This window comes from Anolis sagrei, chromosome X, assembly GCF_037176765.1.
Source record: "Anolis sagrei isolate rAnoSag1 chromosome X, rAnoSag1.mat, whole genome shotgun sequence".
In the NCBI taxonomy this organism is placed as follows: Eukaryota; Metazoa; Chordata; class Lepidosauria; order Squamata; family Dactyloidae; genus Anolis; species Anolis sagrei.
Window position 1 is genome coordinate 52,363,323 of NC_090034.1, and position 27,379 is coordinate 52,390,701.

The window sequence follows — 27,379 nt, forward strand, 5'->3', positions numbered from 1 at the left end:
GGCGGCTTACAAAAGGCACAATTCGATGCTCAACAATTCACAAAATACAATATACAATTTACAATATAACGATGACAGTTATAACTAATTAAAACAGTCAAATTAAAACAACAAGAGCAATAAAATCATCTTGTGGTCAACGTTCATCAATTCATAAATCCATAATCCATCTAGCAATGTCATTGTCCTTTCTTACTCTGGTCGTCATTGTCTTTTATCCATCTGCCAGCTTACCCAAAGGCCACCTGGAAGGCCATCATACCCAGACAACGAAGGATCGCCTAAGTAAGTACAGCTCCTATCATCCCCAGCCTGTGTGGCCTTATGGTTGGCGTAAACTGTTCATACAGACGTATCGATACAAAGGTATAATCCCGTTCCAACTTGTAACAATTCCCTCTCTTCATAATTTTCCAGAGTAGAGATAAATTTGCTCAGGGCCAGATTAAGGTCAAAGGTGTAAAAGAGTTCCTAAAAACCAGTGGGGGCCTCAGAGGGTATCTGGTCCAACCCTGATGGAGGGCCATCCCATTCTTCTAACGGTCACAAGGAAATGGCAAGCAAATAGACTTGGCCAGGCTTTGTATTGTGAAAAATAGATATTTAAAAGTATATAAACATATAATTTGTATAATTTATAACAAATATTAATACAGAGTACAAATATTAAGGGTTGGCTTTAGCCTGCAGCTAAATTATATATTTTACAGACATATATATTATATTAATAATATGTATTATATATATATAATTATTATAATGCTATATAATATAAAATATATTATATTAAATGTATATACAGACATATATATTATAATAATAATATGTATTGTATATATATAATTATTATAATGCTATATAAAATATATAATTTAGCTGCAAGCTAAAGCTGACAATATGTATGAGTTTAAACTTTTGCAGATGAGATGATATGATAGTCTGCTTTCCTCTTCTAAAGTGGCTGCGGTCTCTTTAAGAATCTGAGTCCTCTAGTGCTATTTACATGAGTAGGTGGGGCTCGTAGTTAGCTCGCACGTTTCATTGGTTTTGGGTAACGCCAGTCGTGAGAATCGGCGCCACGATTGGCCAGTGCCCGTGCTTGACGTAGATGGCAGCGACCGCCTCTTGTGTGTGTGTACGTGACCTGGTGTAGTAGCCTGAGATGCCTTGCGGGAGTGACTTCGGTTTCCGGCCCGTCCTGCCTCCTTTAATCTTTCCTATAGGTGGCTAGCTTGTCGATCAAAGGCCCTTTGAAGCCCCGCCTCCCACCGGGCAGGCTAAAGTATCTGATTGGCTGGGGTTTTTGACGTCACCCTCTCCCCCTTCTTGCCGTCCTCAACCGTCCTTCCTCGCGTGCAATCGGATTGGCCCGCTTTCTCGGGCGGTGGAGCCAATAGCGGCGCCTCTCGGGGCTCGCGCCCGTCGGCCATTGGCTCTTCCTCGGTTTCTCCGCCTCCGGGGGGTTACCAGGCGTCCGCCATTCCTGAGGAGAGGAGCAGAGCGACGGAGCGGCAGAAGCAGCGGGAGCCATGAGGGCGATGGTGGCGAGAAGGCTGGTGCTGGCCTTGGGCGCCTGGCTCTGCTGTGCGAGCGGCGCCTCGGCCGCGGGTAAGAGGTCCAGGCAGGGAAGGAAGGAGGCGCCGAGGCGGAAGGGCTTCCATTCCTGAAGGGAAATATAAGGCTTCGAGGGGACATTTCATATTCTGAGGGGAAATTAAATATTCTGAGGGGGAAATTTCATATTCTGAGGGGGGGGGGGGAGTAATTTTCGGAGAGAAAATTTCATATCCTGCGGGGAAATTTCATATTCTGAAGGTGAAATATAATTGTCTGAGGGGAAATTTCGTACTATGAGGGGAGAATTTAAAATTCTGAGAGGAATATTTGTATTCTGTGAGGGGATTTCATCTTCTGAAGTTGAAATATAATTATCTGAGAAGAAATTTCATATCTTGAGGGGGGAAAATTATATTCTGAGAGGAACATTTCATATTAAGAAGTTGGAATATAATTTTCTGAGGGGGAATTTCATATTCTGAAGTGAAAATGTAGTAACCTGAGAAGAAATGTCATATCCTGAGGGGGAAATTTCATATTCTGAAGGGAAATTTTATATTCTGAGAGGGAAATTTCATATCCGGGGGTGGAGATTTCATATTCTGAAGGCAAGGCCTCTTTAAATTGGGTTTCAAAATCCTCAAATAAAAGGATCTTTGCTCCGATAGCAACATTTAAATAAAAGGATTTTCCCCAGATTTCCTCCATATTCACATACATATACAGGCGTTCCCTGTATTACAAACATCCGACTTACAGTTAAGAACAAGGGTGAGACAAGAAGTGAGAGAATCTACTCCTTGGAAGGGAAAGCCACTTCTGAAAGAATTATCAGGGGGAAAAGGGGTCTCCACTGAATCTTTAGCACCAATCCTTGTTTCCACGTCAAGCCAAATTATCAAAAATCCAATCATCACAGGGACGGGAAGTGGGGTGAAATCTACTGAACAAGGGCACAGACAGAAGGATAACCCCACCTGAGAAGGGATTTCATATCCTGTGGGGAAAATTCTATTCTGAGAAGGAAATTTCATATTTTGAGGGGGGAAGGCAATATTCTGAGAGGGAAATTTAATATCCTTAGGGGGAAATTTAATATTTTGTGGCAGGAATGTAATATTCTGAGAGGAAATTAAATATTTTGAGAAAAAAATAATATCTTTAGGGGGAAATTTCATATTCTGAGAGGAAAGTTCTTATTCTGAGAAAAAAATATATATCCTGAGATGGAAATTTCATATCCCGAGGGGCAATTTCATATTCTGAGTGGGGAAGGTAATACTCTGAGAAAAAATTAAATATCCTGAGAGGAAAATTCCATATTCTGAAGGTGAAATATAATTATCTGATAATCGATTTTATACCATGAGGGGAAATTTTAAAATTCTGTGAGGAATTTTTGTATTCTGAGGGGTGGAGGGGATTTCATATTCTGTAAGCGAAATATAATTATCTGAGAAGAAATTTTGTATCCTGAAGGGGAAATGTTATATACTGAGGGCTAATTTTAAATTCTGTAGGTAAATTTAAAATTCCAGGAGGAAATGTCTTATTTTGAGGGGAAATGTCATATTTTGAAAGTGAACTATAATTATCTGGGGGGAAATTTCATATCCTGAGGGGAAAAATATAATTATTTGAGAAGAGATTTCATATCCTGAGTGGGAAATTTCATATTCTGAGGGTAAATCTAAAATTCTGAGAGGAAAATTCTATTTTCTGAGGTGGAAATTTCTTATCCTGAAGGCAAAATATAATTATCTGATAATAGATTACATATCCTGAGGGGAAATTTCTTATCCACAGGCAAAATCCTGAGAGCTAATTTGAAATTTGAGGGGGATCTTCAGTCTCTGAAGTTTTCATTTCTAAGGGGAAATTCAGGAAATTCACTGTTTGGAGGGGACATTTCCTCAGGGTCTTTATGTCATTGGGAAGTGAAACGGAAGACGGATTTTTATATATATATTAAACTCGCTGGATTCGTATTACGAAGAAAGGATTCACAGAAGGGCGTCCATTTAGCAACATTTAAATAAAAGGATTTTCCCCAGATTTTACCAGGGAAGATGGGGCCTCCATATTCACATACATATACAGGCATTCCCTGTATTACAAACATTCGACTTACAGTTAAGAACAAGAGTGAGACAACAAGAAGTGAGAGAAATCTACCCCTTGGAAGGGAAATCCACTTCTGAAAGAATTATCAAGGGGAAAAGGGGTCTCCACTGAATCTTTAGCACCAATCCTTGTTTCCACGTCAAGCCAAATTACCAAAAATCCAATCATCACAGGGACGGGAAGTGAGCTGAAATTACTGAACAAGGGCACAGACAGAAAGATAACCCCACAGGGTGTTAACCCTTCCCTATGCTATCCAGAGCTAAAGGATATATATGGATATATATATATATATATAGTTAAAAATGTCCCTTTTCAGACTTGCATACAAATTCAATTTAAGAAGAAACCTACAGAACCTATCCTGTTCATAACTTGGGGACTGCCTGTATAGCATAATGCTTAATACAGCCAGCCCTCCATAGCCATGGACTTTGCACCCACAGATTCTGCTGAAGAATTTTTTCTTAAAAAAACCACACAATCATAGACTTTGGAAGAAACCCCAAGGGCCATCCAGCCCAACTCCATCCTTACATGCAGGAAGACCGAATCAAAACAGTCCTGACAGATGACCATTCAGCTTCTGCTGAAAAGCCTTCAGAGAAGTAGACTCCACCGACACCAAGAAGGCATATTCCACTGCCGAACAGTTCTTCCCATCAGGAAGTTCTTTCTAATGTTGAGGTGGAATCCCTCTTCCTGGGGAGATTCCAGTCTTGGAACTGGGAACAGGTAGCGGGAATGAGAGCACCGCTGTCCTGTGCTGTGCTTTTTGGGCAAAGTAAGTAGGGTCTTGTAACTGGAATAATGAAGGGAGTGAGGATGAGAAGGCTGCCCTATAATATGATGTGGGCTAAGCAGAGCAGTAGGAAGAGAGAGCTGTTTCATAATGAGAGGAGTGGGAGAACAACAGGATAAAACAGCCCTGCAATGCATTATGGGACAGGGATTGATCATACAGCTAAGGGGAGTCACTGTTTTACAAGCCTTAGTCATAGAATCATATAACCCTAGAGTTGGAAGAGACCCCCAAAGACATCCAGTCCACCGCCCTTCTGCCATTCAGAAACACACAACCAAAGCACTCCCAGCCGATGGCCATCCAGCCTCTGCTTCAAAACCTCGAGAGAAGGAGACTCCACTGGATTTCCAGGCAGCATATTCCACAAACGGTTCTTACTGTCAGGATGTTCTTCCTAATGTTGAGATGGAATCTCTTTTCCTATAGTTTGAAGCCATTTCTCCATTGTATCCAGCAGAAGAACAAGCCTACTCCATCCTTAATGTAATATCCTTTCAAATATTTAAACATGGCTCTCATGTCTTCTCTCAGCCTTTTTTGCTCCATATAGCTAAGCATGCTCATACTGCCTGGATTGTGATAATAAGGATCAGGCAGATACCCGAAGTATTCTTTGCTTTGAAGAATCTACAGTCTAAATATCAATCCTTTGGAGATGGAAATACAAATACATGTAAAGCATTTGTAATATTAATAATGGAAGATAAGCCCTCAGTATCATCTCTATTATAATCAGTGTGGTAAACAGAGGATTCTTGTGTTGCAGAAATCTCTTCATAGGTGGGCTGCGGGGGAGGGGGGTGGAGGCAGCAGCACATCACTTTGGCATGTGTAGAAACAGATGCATTACGCACATGCCCTTTATGTAATCCTTGTTGTGAGTGGGCCACCCTGAGAGGGAGAGGGGGACGTGCTAGATTGGCTCTGATTGCTGCAAGCCTCTCCTGGCTTGCACTCTGCTTTGTGTACTAATGAATAGCAGTTTGGTGATTTGAAAGAAAGGCAAGGCTTGCTCCGATAGGGAGGCCATGAGGGGACAGTGGGCACTCAGATTCGCCTGGGCTCTTCCTTTGGGGATCCTAGTTCTGCCCGTCATTCCTGCTACATCCTGAGTTTTGCTTCTTATGGATGCTTACATTATTTCATTGTGGACTCATGTGATGGAATCCTCCTTCATAAGAGAACCTTTGAAAAAAAAAAAGGAAGGGATGCATAGTCCCAGATTTTGGACAGAAAGAACATTGTGGGAGCAGGGGTTAAAGAGACCAGTCTTGGGGAGTTAGATTTCCCTTCAGTTGTAATAAATCTATATAAATAAAAATGTAATGTTCATTTGTGGGATAAACATAACTCAAAAACCACTAGACGAATTGACACGAAATTTGGATGCTATACCTCTAACCGGCCAACGAGTGACCATCACTCATAACCTCCCCCCAAAAAAGCGGAAAGGACTTAAAACCCCCAAAAGCTAAATGACGGAAAGCTAAATGACTATACAGAAAAAAAAGGGAAGGAAGTAAAGAGGGAGGGAAGGAAGGAGTTCAAGAAAGAAAGAAAGAAAGAGAGAAAGAGAGAAGGAAGAAAGCAGAGAAAGTAGGAGGGAAAGAAAAAGGGGGGAGGAAGGAAAGAGGTAGAGAAGGAAGGAGAGAACGAAAGAAAGGGAAGGAAGGAAGGAAAGAGGGATCAAAGGAAGGAGGGAAAGAAGAAGAGAAAGAGAGAGGGAAGGTTGGCCACAGCAACGCGTGGCAGGTACAGCTAGTAAATAAATAAATAGGCAACCCTTGATGTGCTGTGTTATATAAAGGACACCATTTTGCTCTGCCTTCAAAAGCAAGGTGAGATTTTATTGTGCACTATCTTAGGTACCCGGCAATGCCCGGGTTAGGTAATTTGTAACAATAAACATGATAAAAAGCCATTGTTTGTTTTTGGATTTTCTGAGTGGTCCCATTAAAAACGCAAAAGGACATACATGGTTTTCAAGTCCCATCATCCTCTGTCATTTGCCCCCAAACTCCACCAGGACTTAGAGTTGGCCATGTGGGGTTTGTGTGCCATGTTTGATCCAGATCCATCATTGGTTGGGTTCACAGTGGTCTCTGGATATAGGTGAAGGTACTACAACTCCCAACATCCAGGTTCCATCCTTCCCCGAACCCCACCAGGACATAAAGTTGGTTGTAGGGGGTCTGTGTGGCAGGTTTGGTCCAGATCCATCATTGGTGGCATTTGCAGTAGTCTGGATGTGGGTGATGGTACTGTCATTCCCATTGTCCAGGGTCCATTCCCCGCATACCCCTCCAGGACTTAAAGTGGGTGTCTGTATGGTAAGTGTGGTCCAGATCCGTTTTAGGGAGCCGCAGTATTCTCTGGAATTGGGAGCATAAATACACAGAAACATACAAACAAACATTGACTTTTAATAGATAGATAGATAGATAGATAGATAGATAGATAGATAGATAGATAGATAGAGGTATTGTAATATAACATGCTCTCTATGAAGGTTGAACTGCAATTACTGTTCTCTGTTTTTAATGTGAATCTGGTTTGATCCTGTTTTTCTTCCCCCTTTGCCTGCAAAGATTTCATTCCCCATCTCAAATAATTATAGCAACATTGTATATGCTCCTTCTTTCTAACAGCTTAACAGCTAGGGAGAAAGATTTTATTGGCCTGCATAAAACGTGTGGTTGTAAAAGAGAAGTTGATCTTGTTACCCTTGCATGTACTTTTGGGTATTCTGTGATTTGTAAAATGGTTTCTCCTGTGCTATGAACATAGTGGGAGGGGGGGGGGGAGGGGGACTTTGGAGTCCTGCCACACAAATAAGTACCAGCTTCCTGCAGCTTCACTTCTTTTAAGATTTGCAATCAGCATGACTGGATGGTAAGTCATGGCTCTGTCACAGTAGGAGGGACCCAGACTGGATCTGTGTGCCCTTCCTCTGTTTATGTGATAGAGGTCCTGGAAGGGAAACAAACTGGATTTCAAAAACTAGGGACCTGAAACAACATGTATGAAGTAACCTTTCTCGTGGATTTTTAATCTGAAGAAGTGCTGATGTCATTCTCCGCTGAATCACGAAAGACGTATTGTTTGTGAAAATGCACTTTCCTCCTCAAACTGTTTAATCATAAAGGAATAAGATCCTTCTCTGTAACATTGGCTACTGCAGCTCTTGCTATTAAACTTCAATCCCGGGATAGATATTATTTTGTTTGCATTGTCTAATTCTGTTGTTTTTTAAATTCCTCTAAGGCTAATTAATGTTAATAAAGAATGAAAGCTTGTCAAGATTAAGAGTTTACAGATGTAGTCTGGTACTTAATCAGCTCTCACTTAAATATCTTTCCCGTGAGAGGCTAAGAACCTGTCTGAAGCTGGCAAGTCTGGCTTGTTCTGCCTCCTGCTAGCCTCTAGTGGCATTATTGTAGAAGTTTCCCAGAATACCTCAGTATGTGGCTGACCTTTCTAGTCATCGTGCTGTCCCATATGTGAAAGTCTGAGATCTGCAGGTCAATAGTGTTAGTCACCTTGAGTTGTTTATTCGATTTTATGTTTCACTCCATAGGCCAGCAATGGCTGAAAAGGGGATCCTTGTGAAAAGGAGGTGGTGAAGTGGTGAAATGAAGATAGTCCTGTTACCTATGAAATTCTATGCCATGGTATTACAAAGCGCTTCTTTGCTGTCCTTCTGTACATGCAGTGCTTTAAATGCCAGACTTGTTCAGCGGGTGGTGAGTGATCTGTTTACTGCCTTGCCTGCACACTTCCTGAAATTTGTCTGTTTCTTGCACAAGATCTGGCTCCCCTTATCCAAAGCCAGCATGCTTGTTCCTTCTGCCATAGTGTATCCATCTCATGGAACATGAAGAAAGATAATTCAGCTGGATAACTATTGCAGACACTGACCTCTGTGTACAAACCAGGGGATTAATGTTTGATCAGACCAATCTTTGAGCAGATCATTAGCTTAGCTGCCCTGAGAATGTGCATGTGACACAGCTTTTACAGTTACTGTTCGGCTTCTACTGGAATGAAGCACTGTAAAATGGAGGCTTGAGGCAGCATTCTAGAAAAACACCAAATACCTTCAACAATTCTGTTTTGCAGTTTCATTTTAAGGAGAGCTGGCTTGTGAAGTGGTATTTATTGTTGTAGGCCTTCAAGTTGTTTCTGACTTATGGTGATCCATAAGTCAGTTCTTGATATGATTTGCTCAAAGGAGGTTTGTGATAGTGTGGTCAACCAGTATGTTTCCATGCTCACTTTGAACCTTGGTCTCCAGATTCTTAACCAAACACCTAAACAGCTATAACAGGCATGGTCAAACTTTCTAACTTGGGGGCCGCATGGCGGGCCAGAGCAAAGTGGGTGGGCCGGGAGGGAGGGGGTTCTCCCCAAGTCCCCTCCCTGCACGTTTCTCCCTTTCCTCTTATTTTTTTTGGAGCAGAAAGTGAAGGAAAGATAGGAACGTTTGAATCCCAGAAGGGTTGTTCTTGGTCAGGATGAGATGGTGGACGGGGCAGAAAAAGTGTATCCATTAGCCCCCATATTGCCTATTCCTGATATAGAATCCTAGAGTTGGAAGAGACCCCCAAGGGCCATCCAGTCCAATCCCCTGCCATACAAGAAGGCACAATCAAAACACTCCTGATAGACAGCCTCTGCAGAAAAGCCTGCAGAGAAGGAGATTCCACCATACTCCTAGGCAGCCTATGCCACTCTCCAGGAAGTTTTTCATAATCTTTTCAGTCAAATCTCTTTCCCTGCCATTTGAAACCATTGCGCCCTTGTGAACTGCAGAAAATCAGTTTTCCCCCTCCTCCTCAATGGGACACCTTTTTAAATCTTGAAACATGGTTCTCAAGTTCCCTCTCTACAACAATAACATTCTGTGATAAACCTAAAGTTTTCTCCTGTCATTAAGTCTAGTTGTGTCTGGGGGGTGGTGCTCATCTCAGTTTCTAAGCTGAAGAGCTGGCGTTGTCCATAGACACCTCCAACGTCATGTGGCCAGCATGACTGCATGGAGTGCTGTTACCTTCCTGCCGAAGTGGTGCCTATTGATCTACTCACATTTGTATGTTTTTTTAACTTCTAGGTTGGCAGAAGCTGAGCCTAACAGCAGGAGCTCACCCTGCTCCCTGGATTCAAACTGCCAACCTTTCAATCAGCAAGTTCAGCAGCTCATCGATTTGACCCGCTGTGCCACCAGGGGGCCCAATAATAGTAATACTTTATTTATAACCCGACCTATCTCCCCAAGGCGGCTCTACCTTCTCTTCTCCCAGCTAAACATCCCTTACGAGAAGAGGAGGAAGGAAAAAGAGAAGGCAGAAAGAGAACGATGCAAGAAAGGGTGTGAGGGAGTGGAGGGAGGGAGGAAAGAGGGAAGGAAGGAAGGATGAAAGGGTGGGAAGGATGGATGGATGGAAGGAGGAAGGAAAGAGGGAAGGAAGGAAAAACAAAAGGAAGGAAGGAAGGAGAAATAGGGAGGGGGGAAGGAGGAAGGAAAGAAGGAAGGAAGGACAAAAGGGTGGAAGGGAAGGAAGAATTGAAGGAGAAAGAGGGAGGTAAGGAAGGAAAGGAGGAAGAAAGAGAAAAGGAAAGAAGGATAAGATGGTGAACGTTAGGAAGTCCTGAGAAAAGAGCCCAAGGGACTGCATCCAGCCCCCAGGCCTGGGTTTGCCCATTTCTGCGCTATACCATGATGGCTCAGAATGTTATTTGATACAGGTGTCTTGAATGGTGTAAGTACTCCTCCCTAACCTAACAATTCCAAAGGATTTATTATAAAATTGAAGCGTTATATACATATGTAGCTATAGGGTTGTACTAGCCCAGTAGAGACTAACACTACCAGCAGCAGGCGCTTTTGTCTGCCCAGCTACTGGGCTTTCTCTTAAATGGAATATCCTTCGGTTTGATGCCCAGAAACTTTTAAGATTTCTCAACCCTTTTCCCCTGAGTCTGTTCTTCGTTTTAATCTGTCCTTGGCTGATCTCATCATTGTTCAGAAGGAGACAATGGGTTCAGTTTCCTTTTTAATTTGCTATTTTTGCTGGGGAGCTTCCAGATTTGCTTCCTTGTGCTAGTTCTGAGCCACCCTTTTGAAGCATGAAGCCTCCACCTAGTCAAGGAATGCATTTTTCCATGGTCCTTGCAGTGTATCATGGTGCGTTGACGTGAGATCAAAATGTCATGGCCTGATTTCTCCATTTTAATTTATCTCAAACTAGAGTGGTCTTAGATTGCAGGTGAACTATACATCCCTGTATCTACAACGGCTATAAATCATAGTGAATTCTCCCCAAACCTCTCTAGTATGTCCAGTTGATGATCAACTCCTCTGTTTGCTGTGTGTCATAGAAAAGAATAGGAAAGGGTTAAGGGAGAGGCAGTGGGTGGGATCATGACAATTCCATACTAGAAACTGGGCTACCTTTACAACATTAATCAGTAAAGAGAGCAAATCACTCTGTAAACAGCATAGAGGCAAGTGGAAATGAATGGCTTTTGAAAGTAACCTCCACAGTTCTAGCACGAAGTATCCAGAGCTTCGGAGGAAAAGCAGCTCTGCTAGTGGAGGGGATTGAAAAATAATAATAATTAGACTTTGTTTCTGAGAAAGAACGTGGCACTTAGCCAGAACCAGCAGCGAGATTATGGGTGCTTGGTTGCATGTGCCAGAGACTATGCACACCAGCAACTCCTCCTCCTTTCCCAGCTCAAAGTGGAGAGCGTCCGTTTATAGTTGAAGGTGACTTTACTTTGAAACGCAAGAGCAGATCATGTGTTTTTGCTCGGGGCGGTTTTGCATGAGCTGTTGTCTGTGAAGTGGTGGGACAAAACCGGCGTGTTCCATTAGTGCGCTAACTCTCCCCCCCCCCCCCCCCGTTGAGAATTTAAAACTGGTTGGTTCCCAGTTGCAGCTTGTATGTACAACAGACGTTTCAATATCACCTTTATTCCCAGCCATGCTGGCTAGGAATCTGTCCATTACATCTAGAGGGCATCAGATTGGAGAAGGCTGTTGTGTAGAAGCAAGTTGTGGGACTCCCATGTTAGGAAACATGTTCTACTTCACCACTTTTGAGGGGTGTAGTAACGATGTGTTTGAATGCATCACCTGCTTAAAATAAACAGATCTTTGCATACTGAAAACTATGAAGTGCAATGCCATTTGTATGCAAATGACGTTCAACTCTATTACTCCTTTCCACCTACTGCTAAGGAGACTGTTCAGGTCCTGAACCGGTGCTTGGCAGCTGTGACGGTCTGGATGACCGTCACAGCTAAATTGTTAAATTGAAACTAAATCCAGACAAGACAGAGGTACTCCTAGTCAGTTGAAAGGCCGAACAGGGTATAGGGTTACAGCCTGTGCTGGATGTAGTTACACAGGTTTGCAGCTTGTGAGTCCTGGACTCATCACAGCCTGGAGCCTCAGGTTTCTGCGGTGGCTGGGGAGCATTTGCACAATTAAAACCTGTGCGCCAGCTGCGCCTGTACCTTGGGAAGTCAGACTTGGCCATGATGGTTCACATTCTTGTTACACCCTGAATAGACTACTGCAACGTTCGCTACATGGGCTTGCCTTTAAAGACTGTTTGGAAGCTTCATGTGGTCCAACCGTTGGCAGCCAAATTGCTCACCGGAGCGGCACACAGGGAGCATACAACCCCCCTGTTGCACCAGCTCCACTGCCTGCCAGTCTGCTGCTGAGCACAATTCAAAGTGCTGGCTTTAGCCTATAAATCCCTAAATGGTTCCGGTCCAGCTTACCTATCTGAATGCCTTTCCCTTTATGAGCCAGTTAGAGCATTAAGATCAGCTGGGGAGGTCCTGCGCTCAGTCCCACCGCTGTTGCAGGTACAATTGGTGGGGATGAGACACAGGGCCTTCTCAGTGGTGGCCCCTCGGCTGTGGAACTCCCTCCCCAGCAAGATTAAATCGCCCCCCTCCCTCCTGATGTTTAGAAAACAACTAAAAATTGCTTATGCAAACAAGCATTCAGTGACTGACAACAATAATATAGCAGATGGATGACAACCTTGGGATCAATGCAGTCTTAAAATTTATGTTTATGCTTGATGGTTTATAGGTTTTAGTGATTTAATTTATAGTTATATGTTAATTGTTTTAGATGTGTGAGATACTGCTTTTATTGTATGTGAGGCATTGAATGTTTGCCATTTATTGGATGTGAACTGCTTTGAGTTCCCCCAGGGGTGAGAAAAGCGGTATATAACTGTAATAAATAAATAAATAAATAAAGTGGCAGGAAGAAGGGTGACTAATGTTGGTGCAACACACTGGCCTTTTGTTATCTTGAGCCCAGATTGTTCAGTCATCTGTAAGTGCATGATATGTATAGTATTCTAGTTGCATAGTCAGATGGCATCCAGAGGAGCTCTTTGTGTTCTCTGTTTAAAGGCTTTTAAACAGAGGCTGGATGGCCATCTGACAGGGGTGCTTTGAATGCAGTTTTCCTGCTTCTTGGCAGGGGGTTGGACTAGATGGCCCATGAGGTCTCTTCCAATCCTATGATTCTATGATTCCAACTTTTAACCAGAAATGTGGCATTCGGATATAAGCTTATAACAGCAGTGCCATCCATCAGTCAGCAGTTTGCACAACCATTGCCCAGCAAACCCTCCAGCTTGGCCCTTCTTTCAGTGTGCGCTCTCCTTCAAAGAGCAGTACTATTTTAACGTAACTCCCTTATGAATTCAAGAATTCATTTGGAGACAGAAATGGCAGCTGGGATGTCTAGCCAGGCTGGCCTTTGAAGGGAACTGGCCCTTCTGACCTTTAGAGCATGATTATTTCATGAATATCTCTACTACCTTTTCAACAAGCAAAAAATAATGCTGGGGAGGCTCATACATTAAATAAAATAAGCTTAGGACCCCAGCACAAGTTATGTTTTGATTGCATTGTGTGAAATGTTTCTTTGTTTTGAAAACCCAAGCCTCTTAAAGGAAACTATTCAGAATTCTGCTGTTGCAGAATATCCCTTACATGGAAGGAAGTGAAAACACAACAGAGTGATACATTTATCAGCCAACAAAATAGACTAACTTTTGAAGCTTCACTGGTGTCTTCCTCAAGAAGAAAACGTTGTAAAAAGTCATGTAGGAGAGGAAAGATACTACTACTTGTCTTTTGTTGTCCTTGGTCTCTATGAGACCAAGGAAAGCAGCCTTTGCTTGCATTGAGGGCCCTTCCAGACAGACCCTATATCCCAGGATCTGATCTCAGGTTTTCTGCTTTAAACTGAATTATATGAGTCCACACTGCTAGATAATCTGGGATAAATAGAAAACCTGGGATCAGATCCTGGGATTTAGGGCCTGCCTGGAAGGGCCCTGAGATCCCACTAAAACAACTGAAGTACAGCAGAAACAGGAGGCATAAGCATTCTAGCTTTGATGCAGCTGCTTCCTTTTAAAAGTATCACTACACGTGCATGATAGTTCTAAACAGTTGGCATCCTTTCCCAGTCCTTGCGAGGAATATTAATGTACCCCATCATCCTAATGGTTTTTTTTCTATATATTTTCTAACACTACTTTGTTGTTTGATCCTCTAGTACAGTTATTCTCCTCCTTCCCTCAGTGCTGATGGTCAAGCTTTACAGTTGTTTGGTTTTGCAGCTTAATTTGTTTGGGGAAGTCTTAACAAAATGGACTTTGCACTTAGTCTTGGCAAAACATTTATCAATTTTTTTAAAACTGAATCTTTGTGGTCTTGTGCTATATTTTGCAAGGTTTTACATGCCCCTTGATTTGCTGAGCCATTTAAAGGATGATGAAGGCTTGTGGAGCAGGCTAGCTAGTCCAGAGAGAGTTAGCAAAATATGTTGATAACAAGGGGCCTTGTACAATGCTCTCCAGTCAGTGTGGCTGGGCCATGTGCCAGTAGTTATCCAAGCTGTCAGCTGACCATGTAGGCAACATGGGGGTAAGCGAAAGAACACTTGTTTCCTTTCTGTGGAGCGCAGGAGGACGTGCTCCCACTGGTGCGTGCTCTTTCCTTGCAATTGTCTAAAAGGTCCTTGTCTTTGTACATTGGCATACATGGAAAGAACTGTCTGGCTTTGTGTGGAGAGCCAACATCTCTTTGACAATGGCTAAGTTGTGCAGCGTCATCAGACAGTTGGCAAAGACGTCGCTGTTAATGTCTTCACTGTTATTGTGTCTCTCAATCTCCTGTAATGAGTTGTCGTTAACTGCCATCAAGTCAACTTTGACTTACAAAGACCTTATGAATGAGAGACTTCCAAATCTGATGGAAGATTACCAAACATGGCTGTTCAACAACCAGTTGCTTCATTGTTCTAAAATGGAAGCTGAATTGGGAAGGTTTTGCCTGTGCACCTTGGACCAGGTTGAAGGTAGTTCTTCCATGGTCCTGTGATCTGAAAGTTGTGAAAAGTAGAGGTCTTTATTACTTTAGAGAAACACCCATAATCTGTCTTTGCACTATCAGTATACGGGACATGTGGCAATTTGACTACATTTGGAGCTGTGATGTTTGTGTGTCTTTCACTATCTGTGTTGTGATTGTTTCACCTTTCTGTATCTTGAAAAGTTTATCAAGTCTTGTTTGGTGAAGTATGCGATGACCTAATAAAAGTGGGGCTTGCTGTAGATGTGGAAATGCTGTGGTTGGCAGGTTTAGCAGTAGTAAGAGCACCCAGACTTTTTCTCCTACTTAGCATTTGTTCATCTCTTCTTGTATATTCTGGGTCCATATATGGGCAAATCAATGAGACTGGAGCCTATGATCTTGCTGCCTCTGGCCCCATCCTGTCTTCTCAAAGCTGATCAGTATTTTTTTGGGATAAACTAACGCTGGGGGGCTTCTCAGGCTCTGTTTACTTTCTCTTACTCTTCCTACAGAAGCAATAGTGGTGATCATGTCTCTGTCGGTTACTATTGTTTCTTTTTTTTAAAAAAAAAAATTCTAACTTTTGTCTTTGCATTCTTTTGCACTAATGATTTTCACTAACGCCTCTTCAACTCTTAGCTGGCTTTATAAAGTCACCGCTGTCTCAAAAGAAATTGACCGAGGACAGTGTGGAGCTGTACTGCGAGGCCGTCGGCAACCCCATTCCAGAGATCCAGTGGTGGTTTGAAGGGGCCGAGCCCAACGAGACGGCCGTCCAACTCTGGGACGGGGCCTGGCAGGACCGGGTCAAAATCAACGCCACTTACAAGCAGCATTCCACCAGTACCATCTCTGTCGCCAACCTCACGCTCAACGACTCTGGCACGTTCGAGTGCCGGGCAAGCAACGACCCCGATCGCAACCACTTGTCGAAGAGCCCCAAAATCAAGTGGATCCGTTCCCAGGCGAACGTGATTGTCATTGAGCGTGAGTGGCCACCCCACCCCACCCCCAGGTGTTGGCATCCGCTTGGGCACAGCCCTCTCTCAGGCTTTGCCACACCTGCGTGCCCCCACTTTTCACCTATGTCCTGTGAGAACCCACCTGCACTTCCTGCCCTGACCATGTAGACATCAAAGATATTCCCCAGCTCCCGTAATCCCTCTCACCATTGGTGAGGAACCAGCTATGGCCCTGCTCAAAAAAGGTTGTAAATCCTATTTTCAAAATGGCCTGCCAGCCCTTTCCCATAGAAGAACTCAAGCGCTTGAATGGCTGCCTCTTTCTCCTAGGCTTTCCTTTCCACACGTCTTTTTGGCTGTGCTTCCAGTAGCCGCTAGTAAACCAGTCCTTTGCCTTTTGACTCTTTCCTTTTCTTCCAGAATAGATGTGTATGTGTAGCGGCACCTTTGCTTCTTGTTTGTTTTCTTACCAACCTTTGGGGCTCAAGTTGTAGGGGTGGGTTAAACCAGTGCTTGTGGTAATTGCAACCGTTTTTGAAATGGCCGTTCTGTCTCTGTGCAACACCACTCATTTGCTGTTCAACAACCAGTTAGTTTGTTGCCTCCCTTTTCCCCTCACTGCAGAGCTGAAAGTCCATGTTTCCCAGCAGGAGGACAAACTGCTTAATGGCAGAAGTACGAAACCAAACAACTTAAATGTGGCATTTCCTCTGGAGTTTTGACAGTGGAGTCCTTTCATCTTTTACCTTTCTCCCTCCATTTGCAAGTGGTTTCAAACCCTGTTCAGGAAACCACAAGAGAATCCTTGCAAGGTGATCAAGGATTCCTTGATTTGAAAAGCAAAATCTTTTTTATGCGTGCTATAGACCCAGGATGGGAAGCCCTTTTTTTAGCTAGAAGGATCAAACGTGGTCCTTAGTCTTGAGGTTTCCCACCACGGCTATGCAATTGAACATATGGAGAATGCTCTGGAATCAGCTAGGCTTCCTTAGCACATATTCAAGCTCTCCATGTGCAAACTGTATATAAATGATATTTAAAAACTAGCACTCTTATGAGAAGCTTTAAGAATGGATGGAATACTTGTAGGCAAATGAAAACACATTGCAAATCACAAGAGGGTCTTTCAGTTCTGCATACTTTCCTGTCATTGGGAGGAAGGGCTGGATGGGCTGGGGAAGCTTGTCTTAAGGTGGTTGTGTCCATTTGGTTATGGCAGGAACAGGATTTGTCAGCAACCAGCTTACCTTCAAGTCCCTCTACTTGAATAGAACTGGCTAAGATGCGAATGCGCTAGTTAACTCAGGCAACCAAGTGTTCTGAAATGGCCAGGTTCCAAAGTGACCTTTTGTAAGGCTTCTTCCACATTTTTGTGTTGAAGAGCTGCTTTCAATCCAATGTAGGCTCTTGACAGTTGTTTTAAAATGTTGAATGAATCCCAAACTCAACAGAGCATGAAAACAATGTACTTTCAGCCCACAGATGGTAGTGTAGATGAACACTGCAGCTAGCAACTCTTCTTTGTGGCCTCTATGGCCCACAGAAATGAGTCATCTGCTTCTGTGCAGTGCAGCATTTGGAATCTTACTAAAGCTATTAGATAAGCAGCCAACCTGGAAGTTCCACATGTAAGTGCTTTTCCTTTTCCAGGGGCCCAACTTGAGGAAATGTGTGTATTTATTTGCCAGTTCCTTTCCTTCCATATATGAGTGGTATGAGTCTAATGATTTTCTCAGAGGGAGACTAATAAGCCACTTGAAAGAGGTTATTAAGTGTCTGCTTTTAGCCTACATCTTAGTCATTGACCTTTTTTCAACTGGCTTTCACCATTTCCGTGCAATGTTGACACAAAATCACTCGCATGCTGCTGTTTGTACATGACAGCATCTGCCTGGGATGGAAGAGCGCTGATGACAGACAGTATGGCCTGACAGAGGGAACAGAATGTTTGGACAGGCCCTGGGGGGCAAGAGAGTGTTGATGTCGATACTTGTTCAGTCTTTGGATTGAGACTGAGAGATGCAAATTTCCTAACCCTGGCTTAATGTCTTGGGACTTTGATTTTAATGTTATCTATGAAGCAAACCCTAAAGCAGCATGTTACTCTTTCTGTGATTCCCGATGACTGAGCTCTGCACCGCCAGTGGGAACTCTCTTCCTTCTCATTGGAAGTAGCCCATCTTTTTTATTAACCTAATCCAGATTTGTTTTCTTCTCCAAAAAAAAATATGAACAGAGGCTCATATTTCAGCCACTCCGGAGGTGACTGAAGGCTCAGATGTGCTCATTTACTGCAATATAAGTGAACCACCAACATCTATCAAAGACCGCTATTGGATGAAGGAGGGGATGAAGCTTGATTCGAATGGGAACTCTTCGGAGTCTACCTCATACATGTAAGTCAGTGTTTCTCAAGCTTCCTAATGCTGCATTCCCTTAATACAGTTCCTCCTGTTGTGGTGACCCCCAACCATAAAATTATTTTCCTTGCTACTTCATAACTGTAATTTTGCTACTGTTATGAATCTTAATGTAAATATCTGATTCACTTGACCAAATTTGGCACAAATACCTAATATGCCCAAATTTGAATACTGGTAGGGTTGAGGGAAGGATTGATTTTGCCATTTGGGATGTGTAGTTACTGGGATTTATAGTTAACTTACAATCAAAGAGCATTCTGAACTCCACCAATGATGGAATTGAACCAAACTTGGCACAGAAAACTCACATGACCAACAGAAAATACTGGAAGGGTTTGCTGGGCATTGACTTGGAGTTTTGGAGTTGTAGTTCACCTACATCCAGAGAGCGCTGTGGACTCAAATAATGATGGACCTGGACCAAACTTGGCACAGATACTCAATATGCCCAAATGTGAACACTGGTGGGGTTGGGGAAAATAGAGCTTGGACCTTTGGGAGTTGTAGTTGCTGGGATGTATAGTTCACCTACAATCAAAGAGCATTCTGAACCCCACCAACGATAGAATTGGGCCAAACTTCCCACACAGAACCCCCATGACTAAGAGAAAATACTGTGTTTCCTGTTGGTCTTTGGCGACACCTCTGAAACCCAACCCCGCAACCCCCAGGGGTCCCAACCCCCAGGTTGTGAAACGCTGATGTAAATCTTCCTGGACCAAGGGGTTTCTTGAGAATGGCATCTCTGAGAACAGCCAGGAGAGGGGTTTTTGCGACATGCAAAAATCTTGTATGTACTGACACCAATGCAGAATTTGTAGCATTCACTTTTTTAAAAAGCTGCCAAGAAAGAGAAATACAAAACATGGGGCCTGGAGTTCTTGGACTTTTCTTGGACAGGAGGACCCCCCCCCCCCCCCCACACACACACCTCTTCTTAGCTTTTGAAACCTGCCAGCCGCAGTCAAACACTAGTTGCATAGTATGACGTGATTTAAGCTTTTGGAAACATCTTAACAGATTTAAGAGTTGAAAGAAAGGGAGAAATCCTTCAGAGGAGGGGATAGCGAGTTTGAGGAACCTTGTTATTGTGAATCTGTAGATCATCTACAGAACAGGGCCCTTGAAGCACAATGCTTTGCTCAATAAACATGTCGGGGAGTTGCACAGCGGAACTTAGGTTAGCCAGTGCATGTGACCTTCCAGTATTGCTGGATTGCTTTTCAAATACAGCCTCCCTTTGATGCTGAAACTCAATGCTCATTTTTTTCTCCTGCTTGCTGCCTTTTTAAGTAAAGAGAGGAGCACTTAGTGGGAGGGTTTAAAGTTCTCTGAGTGGATCAAATTGGAGTGTGTCATCCATGTGTCTCTGTTCTTTGTCTCAGGAGGAAAGTCCTGTTTTCTTCCTCCAATTAGAGCATGTCCTTTCTATACTCCGGAGGTTCAGTGGTTCTTCTCCTCATCATTAATCTTTCCATGAAAGTGAAATGCCACCCTCTTGTGAGGGCATGGGTTTTCCGGATTCCCCTCTCTCACTCGCTTTCCCTGCTGGCAGAGGCCCAGCCGGCTGGGCAGGCATCACGTCCTTTTCCGCGCGACGTGCCTCCCTCCCCATAGCAACCAGGCCCTGAGAGAAAGGATTAAAGTATTTATACCCCCCCTGGCCTGCCTTGGATGCCCTCGATTCTCTGGGCAGGCTCCATGTGGGGTAGAAGAGGGGAAGCTACAGGCCCAGTGGAAGGAGCAACACAAGCCCTGCTCCCCGTTCTGCAGCGCTTCAAACCTCAGTCCATAGACACCCCCCCAGCAGATATATTCAATGTGTGCCCTTTCTTTCAGGAGGGCTGGTAATCCATTACATCCAGTCAGAGCAAGCCTCCTAACTGAGACATCAGTCGCTGGGTTACCTCTAGACTCAGGGCGGATTACTTCCCCCCACCATGTGCTCTAAAATCTCCTGAAAGTATTTGAGAACTTCAGATTGAGCTGAAATGGAATATTTGTTCTGCCTCTTGCCCTTCCCACGTTGGATCTGTTCTCCAGCTCAGTCCCTTTAATTATAGTAAGCTTCCCTATTGTAAATCAGGACCCCCCTGGCCTTTCTTTCACTGGTTTGATGCTTTGAAACATAGTCAGTGCATCTGCAAGGGATCATTGAATCCCTCACATCACCCCAAGTATTGGCTATGCTGCTGAGGGAAGATGGGAGGGCTTGTGATGTAAAATCTGAGCGAGGGACAAGTGATGCTGCAAATCTTCAGGGTGAGATTTGGGCCTCCAACTCCCAGAAGCCCTAGCCATCTTGTCCAATGGCCAGGAATTCTGGGAACTGAAGTCCAAAACATGTGGAGGGCCACCAGTGTCTTAAGGGATTGCAGTTGACAACTACTCAGTGAGTGAAGATGGGAGCCTTAGTCCCACGTAATCTGGATATCTGGAGGAATAGTGTTGAAGGGGTTACAATGTCTGCCCCAAATCTGAATCCCTGTGGATAGAAATGTCCTCATTCCTGTCCTCTGCGCCGTCCTTCCTTTCCTTCCAGTGTGTGCATTAATTTCTTTCTCGGGGTTGTTCTTTGTATGGGCATCCAGGCCAATCATTGACATGAAGGGAATGTTCAAGAAAAATTAAAGAGGCAAAAGGAGAGGCAGATTTGACTATTCCCTGGCCACATATACATCAATAAGATAAAGTAGATATTTTTGAAAGGCTGTTGTAGTTGGTATAATATTATGCGCCTTGCTTATTGCTTACTTGACATATTGGATTTTTTTGTTTGTTCCAGGATCCCAAAAGTGGATCATGAAACCTCGGGGGAATACCACTGCATCTTTGAGACAGATCCCATCTCAAAAAGCATTGTCTATGTGAAAGGTAACTTTACTAGCATTCTTCCTTTCCCAAAACAGTTGACTTTTCAGGTTTGACTCTCATTAAGGGAAGCAAAGGGGCCATTCTCAGATAAACAAATTTGGGCTTGGCTTCCTATGCTTTTCCCCAGCAATGCAATTCAAGCCTGGAAAGGAAATAGATCTACCTTCTTGAGTTACTTTCTGTCCAATTTTGCTCACCAGATGTGAGCAGTGGCTTGCTGTCACACCACTTTTTTGGATGTAGTTTGTGCAGCAACCTGTATTTTAATTTAGTGTGTTTATAGCCTGTCCTTTGGCCCAAAAGACCCCCAGAGTGGCTTACAAATCTATCAAGGAAAATGGGGCAGCTGTGGAGGAGAGGAGCTGGCTGCTCTTTTCTCCCACAGCGGCTTCATTTGCTTGGCATCTCTTTCCTTCCCTGCAGTTAAACCCCACGTCATGGCCTATAAGAAGTCAGAGCACGGGAACGAGGGGGACACAGCGGTGCTGACCTGCAAGGCTCATTCATACCCGCCAGTCAACCTTTGGACCTGGTTCAAGATGGTTGATGGTGCGCCCCAGGTGAGCGTCTTGGCACCCCAAAAGGTTTCTGTTCTGGAACCCCTCTTCTGCTGGTTCTCCCAATCTTCCACACTGGAAACAGTGGTCAAAGGAGATAGTTTGCAACAGGGAACCTGCTTGCTTCCTGAAAATAGTTTTCTGCGGCAGTTAAAAAGATTATACTGACAATATGTCTTGCTTTGTTGTTAATATTTGCTCAACACTCCTTTCAATGCAGGGAATATGAATGGGAAAAATGGGAGAAAATTCATGTTCCTACTTGGGTATTTTGATGGTTCACATAGTGGCCCAAATCCTACAATAGATTGCCTTTTGGTCTGATCTGGCATCATTCTTCTTACGTTTGTTTCTTCCATCATCATCATCATGCCTATTTTCTCTCCACAAAGCTTCTTACAAAACAATCAGTTCAATACAATTAAAAACTCCAAAATGTATACACATCGTAATAGAATTAAATATCGATGTTATGAAGAATAAACAGTCAAAATCCTTCAAACTGATTCTAACTCATTAGGTGGTCAGGGACCCTTCCGAGCCTTACTCTCACCTCTTTTGTCGAAAAGTTTTTCTCATCATCTTCCCAATACTAGAAGCTTCATTAGAATTAACAGACTCTTTTGGGAGGGGAGGTCAGTAAGGTCATCCTATCAGATCCTTGATCCCATAGCTTTCCCTCTCGAGGATGAGATTCCTTTCCCAAAGAAATGAGTCAGCTGTGGGCTGCATATGGAAAAGGACCAAAGAGCACAGGAAAAGGGCTTTTCCGCAACCAATCTGGGTTCTCCCTCCTGTCCCTTCCAGCCCATCGTCAATGGCTCAGAGGACCGATTCTTTATCAAAACAACAGAGAACCGGACTGACCTGCGCATCGTCTCCTTGGATATCGTGAAGGACCCGGGCGAGTACATGTGCAACGCCACCAACGAGCTGGGCGGAGACCATGCTGTGGTGGGCCTGCGGGTGCGCAGCCGCCTAGCTGCCCTGTGGCCCTTCCTTGGGATCGTGGCCGAGGTGCTGGTCCTCGTGACCATTATTTTCATCTACGAGAAGCGAAGAAAGCCCAACGAGGTCCCTGACGGTAAGAGGCCTGGTGAAGAGCGGGTTTGACGCCTGAGAGGCAGCAGAGAGTGGTCCTCTTAGCACAGGGTTTTGGCCTAATGTAGGTTTTACTCAAGAGAAATTAAAATTAAAAGGAGGGCTATTTGGACCTACTGGGCCTCCTTTTGAATAGTTAGATCAACTGCGCCACTGACCCCACAAAGGACATATTTATCTCCCTAAATCTAAGGTCAATGGATTTTGAAACCCATATGTGACTTCTCGTCAACCTGTGGCCTTCCTGGTGTTTGGACTCCAACTCCCAGAAGTCCTATCCAGCTTGTTCAATGGTCAGGAATTCTGGGAGCTGAAGTCCAAAACAGCTGGACGCCCACAGGTTGGAGAGGCCTGTCTTAAGTGTATGGCTGCTGCTGGCACTATCCTAGTTTTCTTTCTTCAGGATATAAGAGTTGAAAGACAGTCGTAGTAGTTCTGTTGCTTCCAACATGAAAATTCCTCTCCAGCAAAGTAAAGCTCCCATTTGGGGTTTAAATTATAGCCCCTGAAATACCGCCTGCGTCAGGTTGTTAACTATCCTCGTAAATCCTTATATTGTTTTCCTTCATGTATTTGCTGCAAAGTCACCTAATGTCCCTATTATTCAAGGAGGTTCTGCTTTACTGTGTGTCATACCACAGGCTGTTGAATCTTCCTCGCCAAATTGGGGGTCAAATACTGTCCTGTTAAACACACTGTTGAAACCCCCTTTTCTTTGCAGCAGAGGCCTATGACCTCCTTGGGCTTCCTTCTCCTTTTCCAAAAAATGTACCTTTATAGCCGACAGTTTCCCTCCTTATTGGCTTGAGCACTCAGGTTTCTTTAGGTCCAAATTCATGTCAAGTTACTGCTTGTTAGGGCTTTCCTTTTGAAAACCCCAAGGCACTGAAATCTCCTTTTTAAAAAAAGAAACCTGTCATGGAAGGTCTAGTCTCCTTGCTGGCATTATCTCTGCACTCTTTTCCTTCCTTTTCCTGCTGCGTGTTCACTGCTTTCGGTAAGTGGAAGAGTCGGCTCCTGCGCTCCCTGTGCCAGTCGTCTTGCCAGCTGTTTGTCCAGGGCAATCTGGGGCCGCTTGCTTAGTGTCAGGGCATAGATTGTGGGTTGCGTGTGTTTGAGAGAAAAAGTGAGCCGTTTGACAGAAGGGCTTCTTTGCTCATCAGAGACAAACATTCTTCTGCAGAACCAGCTGTATTTTTCTTGTCTGCTCAAGGTCACCATCCTTCAGTGTTGGGTCTGGAACTGTTGAGCTCCTTTCTGTGCTGTTTGTTTCTACTTGCTTGCTTGTTTACTTGTTGACTTGTATGTGGCTGCAGGTTGTGGGTTGGCAGACAGGTGGGAACACGAATGCTTAGCCGATAAGAGGCTGCGGCATGGAGAAAAATGCTGGTGATTGAAATGAGGACTGGGTGGGTGTCTGCAATGAATGGCCCACCAAAGTTCCCCTTCACCACCTTTTAAAAACCCTTGACATTATTTTTCTTTCCAACCTGCAGCCCTCCAGCTGCCTGGGCCTACAATTCCTAGAGGCCCTAGCCAGCTTGTCTAATGGTCAGGGAGCTGTAGTCCAAAACATCTGGTCTTATTCCTCTTTAGTGGGCTTGGGGCCAGGGGTATTGCCACACCTTGAAGCTCCTCTGGGCCTTTGTTTTACCCAGGAAAGGCCTTTTTTCAGTAGGAAATTACCTTTCTGTTTGTATGAGCTGACTTCTCTAGTGGCCCATGGAGGGCGGGTGGGCAAGGGTTATCTGTGCTGCTCGGAAGAAACCTCTTTTCTGACACTGTTCTTTTTTCTCCCTCCTCTGGTACCCCTTGGCTTGAAGATGATGATGGAGGCTCTGCACCACTGTGAGTATGACAGCCTTTTGTTCATGCATTGTCTCCTGATGCGTCTTGGAATTGGGAGATGAGGGGGAATGACCAAATGGAGCTGCACCCTTCTTGGTCAAGCCTAGGATGTGTCTGGGTTACTGCTTATATTTGAAAGCAGTTCAAGAGTGGAACTCTCTGCCTCATGTGGTGGAAGCTCCTTCTTTGGAGGCTGGAGGGCCATCTGTCGGGGGTGCTTTGTACTTTTCCTGCATGGCAGGGGGTTGGACTGGATGTGGGTTTCTTCCAACTCTATGAGTCTATGAGAGAAGAAGCAGATAAGGGTTGGAAAGAAATCTCTCCCAACAGCTGGGGCTGGCAGTGCCAATAGGAGCTCAAATGGTGCGCCAGGAAAGGGATGCCGATTCAGGGCAGGTCTGGAATGCAATATCTCACCCTTCACTAGTTGCTGCCAGAACAGATAACAGCCTTGCATCAGACCCCGCCGCTGGCTTTTGATAGCCCTGTTATTGTTATTCAGCCTCTCCTCCTGTTTATAGAGTCTCAGGCAGGAGAGCTTTCAAGATGGTGCTTGGGAGGGCTCCATTCCAGCCAAGTCAGGGGTTGTTTAGCAGGCTTTCCATGTGGATGTCCTTAACGGCCTTCTTGTTTTGCTCTTCCAGGAAAAGCAATGCCACCAACCATAAGGACAAGAATGTGCGCCAGAGGAACGCAAACTAAGCAGAAAGTGAGGTAGGGCGGCCAACCACTCCCAAACTTACTTGCATTTCCTAGCTTTTTCTACAGCCACATACACACTCGTTATGGCTGGAGCAGATCATTGCATGTAGGAGTTGTCCTATAAATGAGCTGTTGGCCTCCTTCCATGAGGGAAGTTGCCTTCTTACACGTTTGGAATCTAAAGCAACTGGCCTGTGCCTTGTCTTCATTTGCTCGTCTTTGTTTCCTCTTCCTTTTCAGGTGACATGCCAGCTAAGCAGCTGGCTTAGATGTCTCTCCGGCTTACCTTGTGCTGTAGCACTGAGACTATTCTAGCGCACCCTCACGAGGAACAGAAGACTTCACATTTTCAGAGAAACGTTTAAAGTCTGTAGAGTAAAACTTTTTTTAAAGGAAAACACTGCGAGGCATTTCTTTTATTTTGATCTCATGAGGTTTCTTGTATAGACAGATGAGCTAAGCCCTTCTCTTGTCCCTCTTCAAGTGGATGGCTTCTTTCCCTGCTGACAGAATAAACAGAAAAGGTGGGCTTATCTAACCTTTAGAACCACCTTCTAGTGTAGTGAAGGCTGTAGCCAAGACTGGCAGGAGATGGGAAGTTAAGCACAAAAAGCGCATCCCTCTCCTTTCTATTTTTTTCTTTTAGGTCAGATGGTACTAGAATATGGTCAGGGGCTCTCCACACATTTCCTTTGCTCTTTGAAGGCTCTTTGTATTAATGTGCCCACCATTTTGATCTCTGCCTTCTAATCCTTTGCTCTTCTGGGAAGCTGGGCTCCTGGGCGTCATTCCTCTCCTTTGGCCACCCTGCTTCTTTCTCACTCGAAAGGATTCTGCCATAACTGCCCAAAAAACAAAACCCTGCAGGCATGGCACCATTGTTTCTGTGCCACCGCCATTTTTGTTTGTCCCCAAATGCTTCAAGGCCTGGGTGCTACTGCAGGGTTGCTTTTGAACCGGGGCTGAAGATCCAAAAGGAGGACCAGAGCTGTGAGGTGTAAGACCGTCCCCTTTTGTCACTTTTCTGAACCCGAGAAGGGAGAGAAGGGTCCTGTGGCCCCAAATTGGCCACCTTTCTTCCATTCACTCTTGAAATAGTTCACCTGTTTTGAACAAGCTGATTGTTTCCAAATAAAGTAAGACTCTTTTGTCTCTTTACCCATTTCTGGTCCTTGTTCCTGAGTTCTTTGTTCTTTCTTATGCCAGAATCAAAGTGTCTCTGCTGTTGGTTATGTTCAAGATGACTCAATTTGTATCTGTCTCGCAGAGTTCTCAAAATCTGCTTTGGGAAGAGCAAGGCTGGGGTTAATGTTGGTGAGGAAGCAAGGAAGAGAGCATGTAGGTGTGCAGGGAGATTGGACCCTTGGCCTTCAGGGAGAAGGCAGTAGAGGACCAGAGAAGGAAGGTTAGACAGTTTTTACTTATTTATTTGCAACATTTATATGCCGCCCTTCTCACCCCGAAGGGGACTCAGAGCGGCTTACAAGATCATACACACACACACACACATTATAACATTAGCACAGTACAATATCAGCACTATACATCACTATATTGTACTATACAATTATTGTAATATTATTAGTAATATTACATGTAATATAAATATATAATGATAATACATTATTATTATTAGTATTATACTGTATTACATTATATTATACATATTATATGTCTATACAATATATTATATATTAGCATAGCACAAGAGACAAGATGGAACTGTCCCCTGGCCTCCCCTGCCTTCAGCCTGGCTCAGAGTGGTGGTTGGTGCTGGGGGGGAGGGGTCTCAACTGATGACATATGCAGGAGACAAGGTGGAACTGTCCCCTGGCCTCCCCGTCTTCACTCTGGCTCAGAGTGGCTTCAAGAAGGCAGTGAGTATCCAGTGGAGAAGGATGGCCATTGCAGTCTCTTCCAATAATGATTCTGTTCTTGTTCGCAATATGAAAAGAGGACTAATTCTTCCTTGGGGGCTTAGCTTCAAAGTGGTAGGAACAACTGTAGATTTCTGAAGAGGAT

At 44.1% G+C, this 27,379-nt stretch overlaps 1 protein-coding gene across 2 annotated transcripts; it reads left to right on the plus strand.

Annotated features, from left to right (window-relative positions):
* Positions 1–1,461: 1,461 nt before the first annotated feature.
* Positions 1,462–26,519, plus strand: BSG (basigin (Ok blood group)). 2 transcript variants are annotated; one of them, XM_060785074.2, is made up of 9 exons: positions 1,462–1,608; positions 15,530–15,877; positions 18,089–18,248; positions 21,061–21,149; positions 21,573–21,709; positions 22,514–22,790; positions 24,643–24,655; positions 25,300–25,369; positions 25,598–26,519. In XM_060785074.2, exons 1-8 carry the CDS (start codon positions 1,530–1,532, stop codon positions 25,355–25,357), a joined length of 1,161 nt encoding a protein of 386 aa, XP_060641057.2. In that variant the 5' UTR covers positions 1,462–1,529; the 3' UTR covers positions 25,358–25,369; positions 25,598–26,519. The 2 variants fall into 2 exon arrangements, with proteins under 2 accessions (XP_060641057.2, XP_060641055.2); XM_060785072.2 differs by having other exon boundaries at positions 1,464–1,608; positions 24,631–24,655.
* The last annotated feature ends 860 nt before the right edge of the window (positions 26,520–27,379 follow it).

Excerpts from the sequence above, each read along its gene's own strand:
- BSG (XM_060785072.2), top strand. The coding sequence starts at position 1,530 with ATGAGGGCGATGGTGGCGAGAAGGCTGGTGCTGGCCTTGGGCGCCTGG. Across the intron at positions 15,878-18,088 it reads GAACGTGATTGTCATTGAGC|AGGCTCATATTTCAGCCACT; the intron begins GTGAGTGGCCAC and ends AAATATGAACAG. Across the intron at positions 18,249-21,060 it reads TCGGAGTCTACCTCATACAT|GATCCCAAAAGTGGATCATG; the intron begins GTAAGTCAGTGT and ends TGTTTGTTCCAG.